This window comes from Genypterus blacodes, unplaced genomic scaffold (genome assembly GCF_046128005.1).
Source record: "Genypterus blacodes isolate CSIRO-AG114 ecotype Tasmania unplaced genomic scaffold, CSIRO-AGI_Gbla_v1 ptg000021l_1, whole genome shotgun sequence".
In the NCBI taxonomy this organism is placed as follows: Eukaryota; Metazoa; Chordata; class Actinopteri; order Ophidiiformes; family Ophidiidae; genus Genypterus; species Genypterus blacodes.
This window is the reverse complement of record NW_027466834.1, coordinates 9,878,085-9,898,088: the sequence shown is the minus strand read 5'-3', so window position 1 is coordinate 9,898,088 and position 20,004 is coordinate 9,878,085. Positions and strand designations below refer to the sequence as shown.

Below are 20,004 nucleotides of genomic sequence, written 5' to 3'. Positions count from 1 at the left end.
TCCAGAGCCGCGTTATTTAGTTTCTGTTTTAACTCCAAATGGGTGAAGTATTAACTCTATCATGCGTTTCCTACATTAACAACACGTTCAACCAAAAACTATCATGTTTCACTCATTTTAAATAGGCAAAAACAACTGCTAGAAACGTTTAGTGAATAGGTAATATGGCTGTTTAGTAACTCTAAAAATTGTAGCTTAGTTCGGCTCAATTAATGAATGGTGACTCAATTTCTTCTGGTTTATTTGAGCAGTTTGGAGCCTGAGCAGTAACGGAGAGATATAAAAATGACAAACTAACAATAACAATAATGTAAAAACAATTACGCAAAAAATAGTATTTGTAATAATGTGTCTGTATTTCCTCAGGTTTAACATTGTTCACCCTCTGAAGTCACAGCAACATTAAAGACACAGGTAATGCTCGAGTCTAATTTTAGAATTTTGAAAATTTAAAAGAAGACTGATAAATTGTCTGCCAAGATTTTGTTTTAGTATTTATTTAATGTATTAATTTACTTGCATTCTGCACTTCTCATTCTGTGTAACACTTTGTAACCTTTATGCAAAACCCATATGCAAATTAAGTTATTATATTAATATTAATATAAATATTATAAGCTGTTAAAATTTTAACTCTAGAATAAAAAAAATGGAATTGAAAAAAAAGATTATTGTTCTTTCATAATTTTTTATCTGAGTAACATTCATTTTTGATACATTGTCCAAGAAATCGAATGTTTAAAAAATAATTAATTAATATCCCCCCCCCCCCCAAAAAAAAGGTTATAGAATGACCTTCTTGTGACTTCTGTTAGATCTTAGTTCACTCATACACTGATATTACATGCAGTACTCCTCTGTGATGAGGTGTATGACAATATTCCCTTTCTTTTCCTCAGAAGTGACACAAACATAACTCAGTTGTAGATAAAACATCAACGTCATGCTGCAGATCATATGGTGCATTAAACCGATTTCTTTTCATTGTCTGTTCATGGCTTGGAGAAGGTGGTTAATACCTGCTCAACTGAATCAGAGGAATAAAGACACTCCCCCTGTTCATGCAACACACACACCAATGCCATCACTCGGATACACCAACACACACTTATACGCGTTTGCACATTTCCTCCCTACTGAGCTCGGGGTCACAGTGTCACTTTATGATAGTAACCAATTCTAGCAGGGATCATTTAATTCCCTAACATGATTGATACCAGCACAGGTTAAATGGGAGAGAAAAGGTCTGTTCTATTAAGAGATCAGTGGCGAGTGGAGACCTCCCACTTAAATAGTCACATTTTGAAGTATGTGTATGTGTGCGTTTGCGGGTATGCAGCCAAGGTTTTCACGTAAATGTGTCAGTCAGTCTCTTGGTTATGATGAGGCGACAAAGACAATCACAAGAGGTCCATCCACAGGTCAAATTAAATAACTTATATAATTTAAAAAGCAATGACAGTACAATTTGTCCATTCAGTGTTATTGCTGTGACCCCTATTTAGTGTCAATGGGCTGGTTCATTTTAAAATGGCTTATCAAAGTGCCATCCTCTCATTGCCATGATAATGGTGTCGAAACAAAGAAATAGTCATTTCAAAGCCATTAGGTTAAATCGTAGTGACTTAGAAACATAACAAGGTTTTAATGCGCCAGCCTGTTATTTCTTATAAAATCATTTAGCAGTAAAATTGCAGATGAGGACATAATTATACTTATAAGTGGAAAAGCAGGGTGACACAGCTTATTAAACCGCTATTCTATTAACCTTTTTCAACAAAATTATTATTTCTTGATTAACAGGGAGTGGAGGTCCTGCTGGATCTTGGCCTTGCCCTAAAACAAACCAATGGATCTCAGCGCAGTCTCCGGGACACTCTCCACCCACGCCATCGTAAGTTACTGCAGACAGTAGAAGAAAACACTTGTAACATTCATCAGCTGCTTTGTTTGTACATTTTCAAATTAGATTAACATTTCTTCCTTAGAATAATTGTAAGAAATTGCACCTGTCTCTGTTTGGGTCTGTTATGATGAGAGTGTTATGAAACATCTGCCTGTCTACTCACAATTGTAAAACCTGTCCTAAATCCAGGAAAAGTTATGGAATTTGAAAATGTTTTCAGGGCAGGAAATTCTTTGAAAATTTGAAAATATCCAAATTGTTTTTCGAAAAAGTCACAGGTATTTTCATAATGATTGCACAACTCAAGCTAGACCCTTAAAACAATAAATATACTTTTGAATAAATCTGCTCTTGTACAGTATCATCTTCTGAAACCAGGCAATGATGGTTGCAATGAGACAGCGTCTTACATTTATTTGCATTTATTGTTGTTATTATCACAATGCCAGACAAGTGCAGCTTTAATAATGCCTGGCCAGGAAATGTTTTGGAATTTTAATGGTCAATGGTGAATTTAGTTCTGTGTTTCTGGACTGTGGGAGAACAAGCTGCACTTTGATCCTGGGCCTTCTTGCCATCCTTAATTTGAATCTAATCATTTTATTAACTTTAGGCTGATGCTTTTGTCATGATTTGGAGCAGGTGCTGCCCGGTGACCCCCTCACAGAAAACGAAGACGGCATCTTACTACAGTTGCTGAAATTTAAAACCCATCTCCTGGAGGCTTTAGAGGAGCTGCATATTCGAAGGGTAGATGTTTTAATTGTACAATCTAAAACTTTCCATGGAATTATTACAATTTAGGTTTGATTTAGCCAAGAGGACCAGAGAGGTGGCTAATTTCAGAGAGCTACATGGGGAGTTGTTGTGTGAGTGCAACTGAGTGTGATGCACATTGTATCAAGATGGAGGTCACACAAGCCATTTGACCCTTAAACAATAACAAGAAAGTCCATTTGTTTGTAAAAAATGTAACAAGAAAGAATGGTTTGTACCCTGCAGCAAGCACTTCAAACATGACAGCACAATGAGAGTGTGCTTAAAGGTTAGGAGAGCAAAAATGCGCTGTTTGCCGTTAGTTGCCATTTGTTTTTTATTATTATAGTCATGTTGACTGGGACAAAACTTATATCAGCCTGATCCTCCTCAGGCGCTGCTGTTATCAAAGTAACACTTTGTAGTTGCGCCGTTTAAGGGGTGGAGAGGTTAAGAAGCAAGAGGATGTCATGATGCCAGACATTCCTGAGCAGGTCAAATTCCAATGCTCTTGTTTTTCTTTTTTTCTTTTTTAATAGAGGACAACCCACAGCTTGAGATGGTGCAGTAGTAGCTTTGCCCTAAATGGGAATGTGTTGCATCGATGTTTTAAAACTGAAAATATTGCTGTGTCACTTGGGAAGGTTTATTTAACATTAACAACACTTTCCACAAGTTTTCCATGCCCGGATATAAAGGTTTTTCCGTTTAAAATGCTTAGTAAAAGGCATCCATTCAGAGCAGCCTCTAACAGTAAAGAGATGAAAAGCCATGACAAATGTATGTTAACAGCCATGAATTTTCACATAATAAGGAAAATAATAATTTAGGTGATATTGTTCTACAAAATCTGGATTGAAAGGTTTTAGTGCCCCTGGTTGGTGGTACATGTATGGGTGCCTGTTGTGATTTACGCTCTTTACCAGGCTCAATGAAAGCTTTTAGTGTCCTTTTTAAACACACACGCACTTGCACAGACAATGATTATTCCTCTTTGGAAAAATAACAGCTTTATCTCCTGTGCACTTCTCTTTTTAAAGTGCAGTGCCACGCTGGTAGCATAGTTTAATAGGAACTTATAAAATAAACTCAGTGAGTAGACCAGCTCCCACGTGCACATAAAAAAGTCCAGTGGATATAGAGAGCAATTGACTTTTACCTGCCTTCTCCAAGGGAAGAGGGAGGATAGGGATGGCTTTCCACAAATATCACCTCCCTTCTAATGTTCCTCTTTCGTGGGTGCTTCTAGAAAAGATATGGAGGATTGAACTAGGAAAACTTACTGCAGAGTTCTGGCTCATCTCCAGGGATTTATTTGCCCATGGGATAGATGGAGATAATAGGATTTCAATGGATGGTTCTGGACCATGCCTGCCAGGATCACACTGTACTAGCCATCACTGAGGTTAAATTTACTGTCTTGTTATTTCATTTAGCGGGTGTCTTAAGATTGTCTGTGTGTCTGATTGTGAGTTACTCCTCACTCCATGGCATTGGCTAAGGTTGTTCCACTTTCATCTGCTACCTTTCATGTGTTTGAAATGCTCCGTATCGGACGGTTCAGGATACCGAAACTCGCTTTGAGGAGCAGCTCAGCAAACTGGTTTTGGAGAAGCAGGAGCTGGAGTGGCAGAAGGTATGGTTGGGCCTTGGCTGGCTCTACATCAGCATGTTTAAATGAAGGGCTCTGCTCTGTAGATAGTGCATCATTCATGACATGTCACAGGTTCGGTTAACACATTGTCCAGTGTTAATTTTGATTGATGTGTTTTTCCCATGTGACAGGATGCTTTACAGCATCACTTTGAAACATTGTCAAACGAGCACACAGAGTCCCTCGCCAGTGTAAAGAAGCAGGTAATTTCTTTATGATTACAGCATCCCTGAAGACTTTGTGCTCAACCAATTTATTTTCTTTAGTTTCAGGCCAAAATAAGATACACTGAGGAAGAAAAGGTATGAGAGCATTATTTCCCAAAAAAAACTTCAACACAAGCACTTTTTACAGTTAATATCTTAAGTCGAGTTGTAAATTCTGTCGTTTTACTTTCACAATCTTGGTCCTCATGGTGAATTCCTTTATCCCGTGCTTTGTTATTTATGGTTTCTGAAAGTAATGCATCATTTCAGAGAAAATACCAGATCAGTGCTGAGCTGAAAGACAAGGAGATTAACAGCTTGAAGGACGAGCTGAAGTCACTACAGGTAACGAGATGTAAAACACTCAAGCTGTTCGCTCTCTCATTCTTCGTCACACACACACACACACACACACACACACACACACACACACACACACACACACACACCAGCATGCATCATCGCCACACAGTCACTTTCCCTTCTTCCTTCCAAAATAATAACTTTAAATTAAACTAATTAGGAGTCAACCCCTGTGAAAGCGTACCATTGTCTAGACAGTTACGAGTAGTATCTTTGAAGTAAGAAAAAAAAAGACAGACTGGGTCAAGGGCATATGGTGTTTGTGTGTAGGCCTGACTCAGACTGGGCTTGGATGTTCCTCTTTCATCCAGACACTGCAGAGGTGATATACGGCTGTCCCCACGGTCCGTTGCACTTTAACAGCCCAGCCGTGTTACAGAGACAATAGAGGGTGTTTTTGATATTCTATCTTGCAGACACAGGCTGCAGTGCTTGGCTACACTGGGGCCCAGTCATGTTTATTGCTGTAACACGGTCTGGTGGATTCATTTAATTTAACCTCTTTCTAATCAGATGGCAGTTGGTTTTGTAAAATTTGCAATATGACTTCGATTGCCTGGAATTTTCTTTGGTTTCCTGCCTAAATAGCATTGTAAAGCATTGTAATGTCCTTTATAAAAGGATTGCTGCTTCTGTTTTACTACTTTTAATTTCAGATCACTCCTTCAAGTAGATTTCCACACTTAAGCTTGTGCTTCAACTCATGTTTGCAGTGACATTAAACATTTAACACTTGCCCAACTTATTAACATGTGGAAAACAGTAATGAAATATTGATTAGTAGTAAAGGAAAAGTTTTGGAATTTAATTGGCAAATAAGTGTTAAAAAACCCCGGACACAAAATCCTCAAATCCATAGGATGTTTGCTGTTCTCAAATGCTTGCGTGTTTCTGCAACCACTTTGGAAGATGGAAAAATGAGCATGTCACCACCTTTTTAGCTGAAAAGATATGATAAGAGATTATTTCAAATATAAAATCATTTTAATATGGATAGACTAATATAGTTGGTACACTTTAAAAGTAGAATAAATCAACTCACAGTTACCTGATAAACCCTGACCACTGATACTGCTTAAAGAAGTGCTAGTTTTTAATTTTATGGTTCAACAATTTGACAACACTGTAGGGAATCTATCATGTGTACTTTTCAGAGCATGATTGATGACAGGAGTTTAGAGGTAAAAAGTAATTGCAGAGAAAAGATTATAAAAATGTCAACAGTGTATATGACTTATTATATTATAAACTAATAAATATTGATATCCATGTGCTATAAAATCTGACCATGTAGCTGATATTAATATGATAGAATAAATATTATCAGTTGAATGAATGTAACTAATATATTCAGAATTCTGTGCCATTATACTCAGATGTGCAGTCTTGGCTTAATGTGCATTAAAGTGTCTCGTTGATGATTGTAAACTTTTGAATATCTGAGAGAAATTATTGAAAAGCTCCATCAAAGTGAATGTTAAGTAAATCGACAGGATGACTTTGTTGATATTCTTGTACTGGCGTTTTACAGTTGTTGAAGTACACTTTGGAGCGGAACACAAGAGAGCTGGTAAGAAAAAGATTTTCCAATTATATAAATTGTTTACAGAGGATTGGTGGGAGTGAGGGATATTAAAGAGGAGGATGAAGGGATGGAGAGATGTTGCTAAGGAGGGATGGGTTTGGAGGGAAGAGCTCATCAGGAGTAACGGATAGGGAGTGTGTGACACTTTGAACTGCCAGCACAGCAGAGAAAATATCTGTATTAAAATATTTTATAACTGTGCCTCGCTCGGTTTAACCTCCACATAACAGTGGCTCAACAGAAGAGAGCCGGTCTCCCAGAGAGGGGGGAGTGAGAATGAGAGTGAAGGAGTGAGTGGGAAAACGAGAGAGAAGAAAATAATCTGCTTGATACAGACAATCAAACTATAATGGCATTTTGAAGAGCAATAAAGTATTCTGAGGCATGACCTGAATTGATTTCTTCATTGCACAGAAAAAAGTACATTTCATTACATATTTAATGAACGTCTTCATTAAAGTCATTTGTTTACTTTTACTTTTCACTACATTTCAATTTAATTTTCCGGTTAAAAAGTTGCCCAGACACCAACAAACTTTGGTGTGGGAAAACATTTCTTTTCGAGGCCTTGTTGGCTAAATGCCCCAATGATCAATAGTAGAAGAACTATCTGAATCAGTCAGTGAACTGTTCTCTACAATTTTACATTTAAAATGTTTTATTTACTCTTTATTTATTTAGTGCTAAAATTCATTCTCCCAGAATTTATTAATTGATATCCTGTATTTCTTTCCTTGTGGTGTTTTTCCTCTGCACTATTATATTAGATTTTCTTCTGATAAAATTGGTCTTTTTCTTTTCTATCTCTAATTTAATCCTTCCCACTTCCACAGGAGCAGAAACTGGCCTTGCAGAGCCGCTCAAAGGATAGCCACATGAACCAGCTGGGGGAGGTGGAGAAACGTGTCAGTGCTTTGTCCAGGCAGTGTACCGTGGTCAAGCAGGCCCATGCAAACCTAGAGCAGAATGGTGAGGGATGGATGACGGGATGAATGATAATCTCTCAGATATTTGCAATAATCTGCAAATATCTGTTTTGTTGTGGAAACTGGGCAATAGTAGGTAACATTTTCTCTAGGTAGCCTTTGCCTGTCTTTGTTGCAACACATTTATCTTACATTCCTAAAACCACAGAATCTCTATTTATGTAAAGACATACAGTTGGACAACAGGCAACCCAGGCTGCCATGCCTGCAGTGTATTTAAAAGAGATTGGAATGTATTTTACTAAATGCTCTCTGGCCTATCTGGAAAATGTAACAGTCACCATTCACTGTCAGCATGTAGAACTAGAGTGTGTCATGTTAAAGCTCACATAAAACTGCATATTTTCAGTGTTAAAGATCAGAACCATTAATGTTATGTACTCACTAGGAATAGGCTTGATTGCTGTTATTATTAGCTATTAGTATTCATTGCTTGAGTTAATAAGCATGGTGGTTTGCATTGCCTATTGCAATTTATTTATTTATTTACAGTTGATGAGGCCATGGAAGTCAATAAGAAAGTGGCTTCTGCAAATGCAAAACAAGAAACAACCATTAAATTCCTGGAGCAGGTATGTAAGATTTTGTGACCATCAATAACACCTAGAAAATCAGTTTGTCTCTTCAGGAAAAGTTGTTCTTTTGAAATGTATAAGTCTATTGTTCTTTATCAGGAGTTGGAGAAAGTCAACAACAAGCTGTTTAAGGCCAAAGTGTTGTCAGCACAACAGACCCAGAGTACTTCAGGCAGAGAGCAGCATACACTGCAGCTACAGCAGAAGCTGCTCCTGGTAAATGGGAAATCATTGGGAATAATGACCAATCAGGATACTGACAGCACATCTAAAAAGACATTCTGGCTGTCAAGGGCAATATTGTATTTGGGTAGAATGAGTTACCAAACATACTCGACTTAAAGGTTAAAGTAGGAGACATAAGTGACCCTCAGGTGATCACAGGACCTTTATTCTGATGACGTGTTTCTTAAATCCTCTGCCTTGTCTTTAAGTTCCTGATATACACTAACCTTTTGTGATGTATAGTGTATTACTTTCTCTATATGTCTCTTGCATGTTTAGGAAACTGAAATGAATGAGAAACTCAGGAATGAGAATGAATCTGAGCGATCAGAAAAACAGGTGAGAAACTAGAAAATTAAATGAATGAATTATTGCCGCTAGCCTTGACCTTGATATTTTACTCCAATTAGGTAACAAATTCATAATACATAAAACACAATCTACAATATTACTTAATATAGACTTTGATGTATGTGTTAACGTCTGTCATTTTGTACACTCCCTCTCTCATCTCTCTTTGCTTGTACATGTTTTTATGTGTCTAGAAAGTGATGAGATCCCTGCAGCATGCCCAGCAACTGCTCTTGAGCCAAACACAGACTGTGAGCAGAGTGGAACTGGAGCTGCACACACAGAAAGAGGAGTGCCAGGTTATCTCGTTTTTTATTTATGCCAGTTAAGGTTATGAACAGCTTTTGATGAGACAAGTACAGCGCTAACATCATAACTGCTCCTATTGTACCTTTGAACCACCTGCAGCTTTCAATCATAAAATCTGGGATATTTTCAGCTTTGCATTATCACACACTCGTTACACCACAAATAAGTACCGTACTTTATTAAATGTTGTGGAGAGGTTGTTCTTAGTTAGGTCAAGGAACACTGATTAGATTTTGAGATTTGGGTCAATAGAACAGATTATATCTCATCACAATGGGCTGTTAAGATATTATCAAGCTTCACCCAGTTTTTAAAAAGAACTAAGGTGCAGCTATTCATTTATAGTAACAGCTCCCAATTCAAGTTAATTAAGAAGGGTAAGGGTGAATGGCATTCTGACCTCAATACAGTGAGTTTCAGTGTGGAGTTTGCATATTCTCTGGAGGATCATGCAGGGTTTCCTCTGGTTACTCCAGTTTCCCCCACCATCAAAAGCATGTGTTTAGTTAATTGCTCCTGCCATTGCCCTTGACCAAGGCACTTGGCTGTAGATCTGGAATGGATCCCTGGGTGCTGCACTGTGGCTACTCTCTGGTTAGGATAGGTTAAATGCAGAGAGCAAACATTGTTCTTGTGTCAATGTAAAAAATGTTTCTTCTTCTTTCTAATCAGGAGAGATTGCATTTTAATGCAGTTCTTCTGCTGAATTGGTGACTGATGTATGATATTTACATATCAGTTACTTTAGAAGAATATGGCAGAATGTATTGTACAGCTTCTAGGAAACAGTTGAGGACAGAATAGAATTCTAGTTCCAATTTAGTAAAAAATAATGAAAATTGAGCGGTGTAATTTGGATTGGTTTATGATATGACATTTGAGTTTTTCCTGTGTGGGTGCTCATAACCTATTTATGCAGAAAAATGCATGACAGGAAATATTTTATTGATAGAAAAATATGTGTGTGTGTGTGTCACCATGTAAAACATTACATTTTCCCACACAGCTGAGATATTCTTCAGCATCTATTTAAATAATTACAAAGTGAAATTATATAAGGATGGAAATAAATGATGACTGCTGTTACTACCCATAAATGTGACAGATGGCGTTCACAAAGCACTCAAAGCGCACATTAGCACACACACACACTGCACTCCGCAACTGAATGATAGTGTGTTTATTCTCCATTTACAGCCTTAAGGTTTATTATTGTTTTAGTCTTTGTTTGCTCTTCTCATTTCAGCCATGCATTCATTTATTAAAATCCTTATTACCATGACCCACCCTTACTGATTTGTATTAGCAAGATCTCTCTCTCTCACACAGACACACACACACACACACACACACACACACACACACACACACTTCCTCTTTCTGTCTGTCACTGTCTCTCACTCTCCCTCCTCTCTCAGTGTTTAAGACCTTCTGTTCAGGTTAAATAAACACATAAAAATTTAGTATTGCATTAAAAATCCTACGGGTGATTAATTTTACTGCAGGCCCTTAAGCGAGAACATGAGGGAATGCAAGAGAAACGCAAGGCAGCGGAAGACAGGATGGCCCAACTCATGGAGGACTACTCTGCTTCCAAGGCCATCTGGGACAAAGAGGTAGCGCTGGACAGAGCTGAACTGTGCCAAATTATTAATATAAATCACAAAGAAATATGTCTTTGTTAATAGTGCTAGTCAGGCTAGATTGCAGTGTGATAAAAGGAAAAGATTTTCTTTCAAAAATTGATTTACAAACATTAGTGGTCATGTGTTCCCACAAGGTTTCTTTGGTCATATAAATCCTGAAAATGTGGTTGAAAATGATGCAGTATTGCAAAAGTTTGGAAAAGTCTTTTGATCTAATTTCCTTAAAATCTGCTCTAATATCTTGGGGAAAGGAGCCAACATGAGATGATTATTAGTTATCGATTTGCATTATTCTTTAAATTTGTGCATACATATGGCACAGTTGTTCACAAAACAGTTTGTGTGTGTGTGTGTGTGTGTGTGTGTGTGTGTTGAACAGAAGACAGTGTTTCTGGAGCATATCCAGAATGACCAGAAAGACCTTGTAGCAGTGAAAGAAGCGTATGACCAGCTACATCAGCAACACACTGAACTGTCCTCTCAGGCCGTATTGCAGGTGCAGCCAATGCATGGACTGGAGGTAAAAATGAGCACTTTATACAGTTACACAATTGCAAACTGACATGTTTTGCTGGCAATTTACATTCTCACCGTTTATGTCCATTGCAAGCAACGTGTTTGATGGTTAAAACATTGTATGTATGTCATAAAAAATTATTTTGATTAGTACAGATACAGTATCGGTTCATCTTCAATACAATAGATTGCATTAATAAAAAAAATTAACATTACCAACAAAATAATATCCTCTGCCAAAGAGGTAATGCAACATAATGCAAAATAAAAACTAGTACATTTCAGTTAAGCACACAATTTGTGGCAGCAAAATAATCTGATGATACGTTGTCTTCGTAGAGTGAGATGATGCATCTCATTACATCAGAGATCAGTGCAGTGTGCAACAAAAAGGGTTGTGAGCCCCGAATGTTCTCCCAAGATGACGCTGTCATGGATTCTGAGGTTGAAGTACAGGAGTCAGACCTGAGCAAGGAGAATCTAGAAGTTACAAATACAGGTAAAAATTTGTATTTTCATCAGCACGGCATGAGATATGACATTGTGTGAGTATTATCGGAAATTTGTTGTTAGAAAGAAGCAGCGATGGCAGCCTCCACATGGATTTTTCTTGTGTCAAGTCCTCCCTTACTCCCATCAGCCAGGTAATTAGTCAACAAAGGAATTTTAGTGGATGGTTGCCTGAATAACATTAAATATTAAATACTGTATATTTTTTGTAGTAAGTGTAAGAAAAGTATCACATCTTCTGTTCAGCACAAGTCAGTAATTAGGTTTAACACCTAAGCATTTGTGCCTTTGAGCTTGTGGCTGTTCTTTTGTTCACACAGATAAGACACGAAAGCCTAAGTCTGCAGAGTGTTTCACCCTCTCGGGGCAGAGACACAAACTGTCATGTGGCCACAGAGTCTGTGATCAAACAAGGTCAGCCAGAATAATATAAACACAGACATGGACTGTACAGACAATTTAGAGATTATCATTTTCTTCAGAATAGGGACAACATCTAAGCAATTTCTTGAGAGACTTCATGACCAGTATACACTGACAAATAATGATAAACAATTCTTCTCTGAATTTGTATTTTGTGTTCTCTTTCAGGACTGGAAATGTCAGTATATGACCAACAACCACAAGCTAAAGAATTCCTTTCCCCTTCAAACATATATGCCACCCTACATTCACCCAGCAACCTTTCCAGTGTCCATACTCTTTGCGGGAACATAACCATTGCGATTGCCCTGTCAACCAAACACACACCTTCATCTCCCAAAGCAGAAAATAGTCCTGATGTCACTACAGATTTACTTGACACATATTTTTCTGCAGCTAAAGACGCTGGCCGTAGTGTTAGTGGTTTGTTAAGCACTGAGAACAGGTCTCTTAATGGAGCTATAGAAGGAAAGAGTGGAGACGGTAACAGAGTTTGGAGTGAGCAAGAACAAGGAGGAAAGGATAAAAAGCAGGGAAGACTTGAAGACATCTACAAACAAGATGTAGAGGAGGACAGGAGCACTAGAGAAGTGACTGGAAGGCTTGAAGGCAGAGCACGAACACAAGAGCATGGCCAAGGGTCAACAGAGTATGTAAGGGACACCAGAAAGCCTGAAAAAGAAACAAAAGATAGAGCAGAGGGAGAAAAAGGAGATGGAGAGGAAAAACGAGGTAGAACAGCACTGAGCATACAAGAAACAGAGATACCGGCCCAGACATCTAGTGATAAAAACCACAGAGACAGAGAGGAGAGTCATACACTGCAGGCCATTGACATCGATTCACAATTAGCAGACTGCTCACAGAGTCTCTTTCAGACAGTCAACAAGAATGATGCTGACTCTAGCCAGGGCTTTAGGTTTGGGATGAAGGGCGACCAACTCCTCACACTCAGAGCTGATGAGAACAGATACCTCAGTAACAGGATTCACCCTCTCAGTCATGAGGTGCAATGCCTCAGTCCCAATGGAATCCAAACCTACACTCAGGATGTAGACTCACTTAATCAGTCCTCAGATATAATCCAACTGGTTTGTGAGAAAACCCCAGAAGAGAAGCGGTCACACACAACAGCAGAAGATTTCCACAGTGAATCTTCAGAACCCTTAAATCAGTCATGTAAATGTAGCACCGCTGCACTGTCAGCTTCCCAATCTGACAATGTTGTCGGTATGAAAACGTCAGAGACCACTGACGTACAGTTAGAAGATTGTAATCCCTCTAATAAGACCATCAACAGGAAAAACACAGAAGAACAGCTAGAATTACAAGGGAGTCAAACATGTGTATCACCTCAGGAAACGGTTAAACCTCAGGAAACTCAGGAAATCTCAGAGCAGGAGAACGGTCAGCTGAAGGCTCTGGAATCTGATTCCTGTGTCTACGAGAAACAGGATTATCAGTCATACCTAAACCTCTGTGAAAATGATGCCCTTGAGACTGACCGTCCTCCTACTGGAAAACCTGATGTTAGGATTGAGAGTCCACTCAATGGCTCTCGGGTTGACATCAGGATGGATAATGTGAGGCTTTTTGACTCTCAAGTGGAAACTGGCTGTTTTCAAGAACCCATGGAAACTGGAAAGACAGAAGATACAAAGACCACTAAATGTGAAATTGATGTGCAGCGGTCTGCCTCTCTAAATGATGAGAATGACGAATCATCAGAGTTTCTCTGTGCAAAATGGGACAAGCAACCCTTAGCAAATCAACTGTTAAGTAATACTGATGATTCCTCTCTACCCAGCAACAAGAAGTACAGGTTAACATTTGAATTGCATAGAACTCAGAGAAAGACAGTGACTTGCAGAAAGGAACAGAAGTCTGATGTGTCTAGCTTTCATAGACTTGGCCAGGTACTACAGGTCAAAAGTTCAAGCATCCCTTCTCTAGATAGCCTTGAAAGTTATTTTAAGCACTGGATTTATTTATTAAATTTTGTCAATCATACTTAGATGGATGGATGGACTGTACTTATAAGACTCATTATTTTAGGATTCCTTGACTCCTTCCTGACATGGTTTTTACAATGGAGTGCACAGGGAAACCGCACCAAGGTTTAAAACAACTGACTGGTGTAACAATTGAAAGTGCCACCCTGGTTAAACTTTATCCCATTTAAGTACTAAGATAACAGAGTTAAATTGTTGACGTCTTAAAAACCTGTCTGATCCACTTCCTGGTTTTGTTTGCCTGAACTCTGGCTACCATGTTCCCAGATCCCAGCTATGAGTAAAATGTTATAATGACTGATGGCCAAACATATGAAAACCAGATGTAGATCTAGATTTAAAAACTTTGCTATTTAGCTATTTTATACATGGATGAAACTTTTAGAAATATGAGTTAGACCGTAGATTTACGTTTGCTTCAGGCCTCAGTATGTTCACGACCTGACTGGCTCATTGTTTGGAGCGTGCTGAGGCATTTACTCCACTCTGATATATATTTGGTAGTTACAGCTCGGTGCCTTTTCATGCTTGTTCATCCAGGGATCCTCTGTTTCTAAACCAAATCCAACTGGGTCCACGGGTGTCTCTGGACAGTCTCCAAGCATAATGCCCATGTCCCTCAAAAACTCATTGAGCAAAGGTGATGTTTGTATGTTACTGTATGTATTCAGCTGGAACAGAGCCATTGCAGACCATTGTATTGCTGTTCCATTGAGGATACCATCTTACAACTAAGCTCTTACAAAGTGAACTGTATTTACATTTGTATCCCATATCTCACCACCCTTAATCATTCATCTTTACCTTTTTCATATTCCATCTCACCTCATTCCTCGCAGTCCCCCCAACGATTAGCACAGCGTCAGATCTGATGAGTACCTCCAGTCTCTCTGGGCATACAGGTTTCTTGAAGAGGCTGCATCAGGCAGAGTGGAAAGCTATCAGAGAGACTTTCCAAGAGACAGCAGCAGCGGACACAGTGAGCTACAGAACCTGTTCCTTAGCTAACAGCACTCTTGAGATTTTAATTTTTGAAGGACACATATCTAACATTAGGACAACATTGTGTAATGAAATCATGTTCATATTCCATGTGTTGGCAATCCATATATCGGATATCTTGGCTCACTGGGTTGATTATTCTGTTTATTTAAACAAAACGTTTAACATTCTTCCAATGTCCAATCTGCTCTGTGTCTCTGTTTTTTCGCTGTCTCTCTCTCTCTCACCCACCCCACAAACATACATACATCCTCTCTTAAAGCAGGGTTTCCCTTCTTTTCTACAGCTTAGGCGCCTCAACCAACTGTGAAACAAAAACAAAATAACAACATAAAGCATAGCAGGAAAGAGATAGTTTGGGCTGTGACGCAGAGCACTTGGTGAATGAACACGCATGCACGCCAAGTTAGGATCAGCACTATCTGAGCAGGCACATTCTGTGTACATACACAACTGATAAGAGGACCTTTCTGAGTAGAAAGGTTGTATGTATTTATATTTAACTGCGTCTGGCTGAAGAATACACAGTGTGTATTCTGATGTTATTTCTGTTTGCGGTGCTGGGGTTGGGTTGTACCCATTTTGATTTTACACCACATGTTACACCACGTTTCATTTGGACAGACTTTTAGGTGGTAAGGCAAGGTGTTTTTATTTATTATTAATTTTAGACTGCATATTGCACAACACAGCACCCTATACATGGAACAGAGGCCAGTTTGAAGCTGCTCTCTCTGTCATGGGTAACAAAGGAAAATAGCACTGATGATGTACATGCATATATAAATTTCTAGATTTATATCTTACATAAATATCTAAACGATGCCTCGCTCTATGAGCTCAACTTACTGCTATGTAGGGGAATTAATTTTAACTGACAAAGTGCTTCCATTACATTTCTAAGTCCAAGTATATTTCATCACATTAAAGCCACAGCAGTGTTCTGTGTTAGAGCTAGATGCTGAACAGCAGGAAATAGCCTGGACATGATGCTCACAGAGACATATTTAAGAAACGTCTGAGGAAGCTAGATACCACTGCAGGGAATGACCCCAAAATGTTTGCTCTATCAAATCATTTGGCTTGAGGTCATTCCCTGTTCCACCAATACTGAGCTTCATCATTTTATAAAATACGTCCGAGTTAACCTCCAGGGAAAAGTGTGCATAATAACAAATATATCTTTTCTGTCAAGCAGGTATGTCCTCATAAGAAGTAAACATTATAATGGTTTTTCAACATTTTTGTGGTCCAAAATGTGAGAGCAAGCAAATATTTCCTGGGGCCAACACATTTATGGGAATGCACCGTATATCTGGGGAAGATTTCAGAGGTCTACAGCAGTAATGATATATTAAGCCAAGTGCTGAATGAAAGAACATGGCTGATGTATGTTCAGCTCATAGACATGTCCCATAGACAGCCAGACGGATAGAATGGATGGCCTGTGGAAGGAAATTTACCGTATGATACTTGGGTACCTCTCCCCTCTCACATACTCAGACTTTATCCATCTCCTCATTCTTTCGCTCGCTCTTTTCCTCTCGCACTTCATCATCCATCTCTCTCTCACTCACTTTCGCCATTCTCTTGTTGTCTCTCCCCTTTTTCTCTGTTTTTCCACACATTGTCATGCTCTCTTTTGTCACATCACCACAAACTGCCACTCTGTTTAATAAGCTCCAGGTGCTGGTGATTGATGTAGACTCAGTGCATCACGCCGAAATTAGCCAGAGCAAACTGGTTAGAAAGGTTAACAAGTGGTAGCAAGGGCCAAAGTCTTACTTTTCCCTGGACTCTGGCAATGTGAAATAGAGTTCACTTGAGAAGCTTTTCTACCTAAAAAGCTCAGGGATCCGTTGGGTATCCGTGGAACCAAGGTGTTATCTATCATTGTCAGGATGGAGACCCTAGGGCTTCATCTTTGTAGGCTTCAAGTACAACAAGCTATATTGGTTTGCTGCAATCTTTACTGTGTGATATCATTTTCCCACAGGAGAGCAGAATTCTGTCAGAGAGTTCTTTTCCTGTCTCCACCTCCTCCAGTGCAGTGAGCAGACCGCTGCAGGGTAAGGTGCTTAGAGAAAGGGGTTTGTCTTGTGTACCCCAAAGTGGGAGTTATGTTGATTTCTATTCACTCTCAAGTTGGTGAAAACTGAATTATATTGAGTCATCAGCAAACTCAATTTCTTTGAATAATTTTTATGTAGGATTAGCTAGTCTTGCAAAAAACACAACATGAGTTGACAGAGATGGTACTGTCTTTATCTAAACAGGTTTCAATGAATCTGGAAAGGTAATGGAGTTTCAGAGGGTGTTTTCCAGGTCTAGGCAATCTGAGAGAGCAAAACAAGTGTGCTTTATTTTGTACTGTATTGTAGTTGAAAAGTTGTCTGACCTATTACACCGCAGGAAAGTTATGGGGAATTTGTTTTGGAATTTAATTGTCAAATAAAACAGGCTCAAAGTAGCAGACGATCTGTGTCTCATACCAGGTGCAGCAAAACTTCAGAGTCTGACTGGGTTCCCTTCAACTCCCATGAAAGGGCGGGCCAACAGTCATCTCTGTGAGCCCAGAGATGACTGTTCACAAAAGTGAACAGTTTGTCTGCATAGAGAGGCTCTGCGTGGCCAAAACGCCACCAACTGATGACTGAACTTATATGGCATATAGTTTTGTTTAAGAAGGGATTCTATGAGTTCAGAAAGGCTTAAACTAGCCATGTTTATATGGATACTAGTCAAATCTTCACTACATATTTATTTTCCTTTATTACCTTGATGAACTGGGTTCATTTGAGTTGGCTATTTTCTTTTGAGAAGTTGTACTGGTTGGTAAGTTATACGACAAAGACAGGATAAGACAACCTCACAAAAGTTTGTCAAGTTAATATCACAATTTATTATCTATTTTCATGTAAACTGTGTAATTTAAGTAAATGTGTCAATACATAAATGTGCATACATTGTCATTAAATGTATTTGAAACATTTTCTGCTGGTTTTAGGCTCCGCTATTATAATATAACATCAGGTTGGAATGGATAATTAATTCCTTCATGTCCTGAGCCACAGTATCTGCTGTACATTGTTTTCCATTTCACAGCAATGAAATAACAACAAAGGCCAGGCCATGGCTGTAAGTGTTTACAGGCTAATTAACATTAATTAGCTTCATGATTGTATGTCTCTGAGGAGCTCTAATTGTGAAGGCACCTTTGGTCCAAACCATGTTGCTTCTACCGCTGCTGTTGTTGGGGCCATGACTACTTGGCATACAACTGGTTAGAATCAATTAATGCCTATTAACACAAATTAAGCCACAGCAATTAGCACATACTGCCTAGACTTAATTAGCAACTAAAATACATTTCAATTAACACATTGTAATTAGCATCTCGTTAACTTTAGATCCCCTATGAGAACACTGTGAAGAGGGACGTGCTTATGGCTCCATGCCAGCATGAAGCAGCTGACAACATGACCACTTGTGTTGTCATTACTTTGACTCGTTACTGGCTACTTCTATGGTGCATTGTGGTCTCAAACACATTCATACTGAAGAGGTAGAACAACACAGCACAGTGGAGTTTAAAAACTCTAAGAGTGCAGACAAATATAATCTCATTGGTTCACTGAAATCACAAGAAATATTTTCAGCTAGAGACCCATGTATTCTCTTTCCTATATGGACCTCCTCCTTTTTATCCTAGACTGTAAACACATTAAATTAATAGGAGAGTTTCTATAATTTAATATGCTGCATGCAATGCAATCAGGAGCCAGAGTTGATTGAATCAGTCCTTATATTAAAAACATGGGTAATGTCAAACCATTCATTAATTGAAGGTGGTAGCAGCTGTAAATCTTCTCCATGTCAAGAAAATGGTTTCCTATATGCATATGAGCATTTGAGGGGCTGACTCTGGGCCAGGAAACCATGTGGTGAGATGAACATGAAGTGAGATTCTCCTCACAAACTACACATTTTTAGGGAGGGAATCAAAGGGAAAAAACCCCAAAAGACAGCCATGCTGAAGGGTTGAGTCGAGTTGAATGAATATCCTTGTGTTGCCTACATGGAAATTGGATTCTAAATGGACTACTAATGAATACAGGTCATGTAAGCATCTTGGTCCACACTGGAGTCAAATCCAAATCCCACCTGGTACCTGAGGCGGGATGTGGGTTCAAAGTAACTGAGGGGACCCTTCAAGACTTGTAGATGTAAGTGCTAGAATTACTGTGTGTAATTCACCAAAATGCAGATACAGGACCAACACAGACCCATAGCTGCCACAGACCCACAGCTGCCCCTGCTGACAAAGAGGCCTCTGCTTCCTGGAGCATTCACAAACATTCCACTCACGTACTGAAATTAACGGAGCACCTTCTGATGATGGCACAAGGTCCGTCTTACTACACTTACTGATAAGGAATATGCAGGGAATGTTAATGTGCTCATAAAGAAATCTGAAGCGTTTCAGTGGCTGTGCCCACCACTGTTGACCCTTATCCTTATAGGGAAGAAGGGAGAGAGAGGAGGGGAGGGGTGGAATTTAAAGGAGTTAATTTAAATACACACGCACATGCAAATGCATACATATAGGATTTCTGTCCTTTTCTGGCACACACACGCACACACACAGGCTCAGTTATGAAGTGTTGGCACTTTGAAACAGTCAATTACCCTCCGGCTGGGGAGGATACCTGCTGTTAATTACTGCCTAGTGTTTTATATGGAGAGTAAATAAGGAGAGCGCTGACATTCACATTCCATCATTGTGTCCCCAGCACACACACTTTGTTTGCGTGTGTGTGTGTGTCTGTGCTAATTTAGTGATAGAATAACCACTCAGAGCTGAGCCCCATGGAAGAAAAATACACTCCACTGTGGAGGAAAATCCTGTTGTCACCTCTGGGATTCTACACTTTAGTAATTCCCAGAATAGTATTGGAAGTTGAAAATGTGTCTTCCAG

The 20,004-nt window shown here is 39.0% G+C and overlaps 1 protein-coding gene across 1 annotated transcript; it reads left to right on the top strand.

Annotated features, from left to right (window-relative positions):
- The first annotated feature begins 1,849 nt into the window (after positions 1–1,849).
- ccdc73 (coiled-coil domain containing 73) lies at positions 1,850–17,624 on the top strand. Its single transcript, XM_076142055.1, has 22 exons — positions 1,850–1,894; positions 2,549–2,656; positions 4,227–4,298; positions 4,448–4,519; positions 4,583–4,618; positions 4,793–4,867; positions 6,417–6,455; positions 7,304–7,439; positions 7,949–8,028; positions 8,131–8,247; positions 8,536–8,595; positions 8,802–8,906; positions 10,422–10,532; positions 10,942–11,082; positions 11,418–11,577; positions 11,652–11,722; positions 11,909–12,002; positions 12,180–13,927; positions 14,564–14,663; positions 14,863–15,002; positions 17,022–17,094; positions 17,521–17,624. The coding sequence occupies exons 1-22, from the start codon at positions 1,850–1,852 to the stop codon at positions 17,622–17,624; spliced, it is 3,687 nt and encodes a 1,228-aa protein (XP_075998170.1).
- The last annotated feature ends 2,380 nt before the right edge of the window (positions 17,625–20,004 follow it).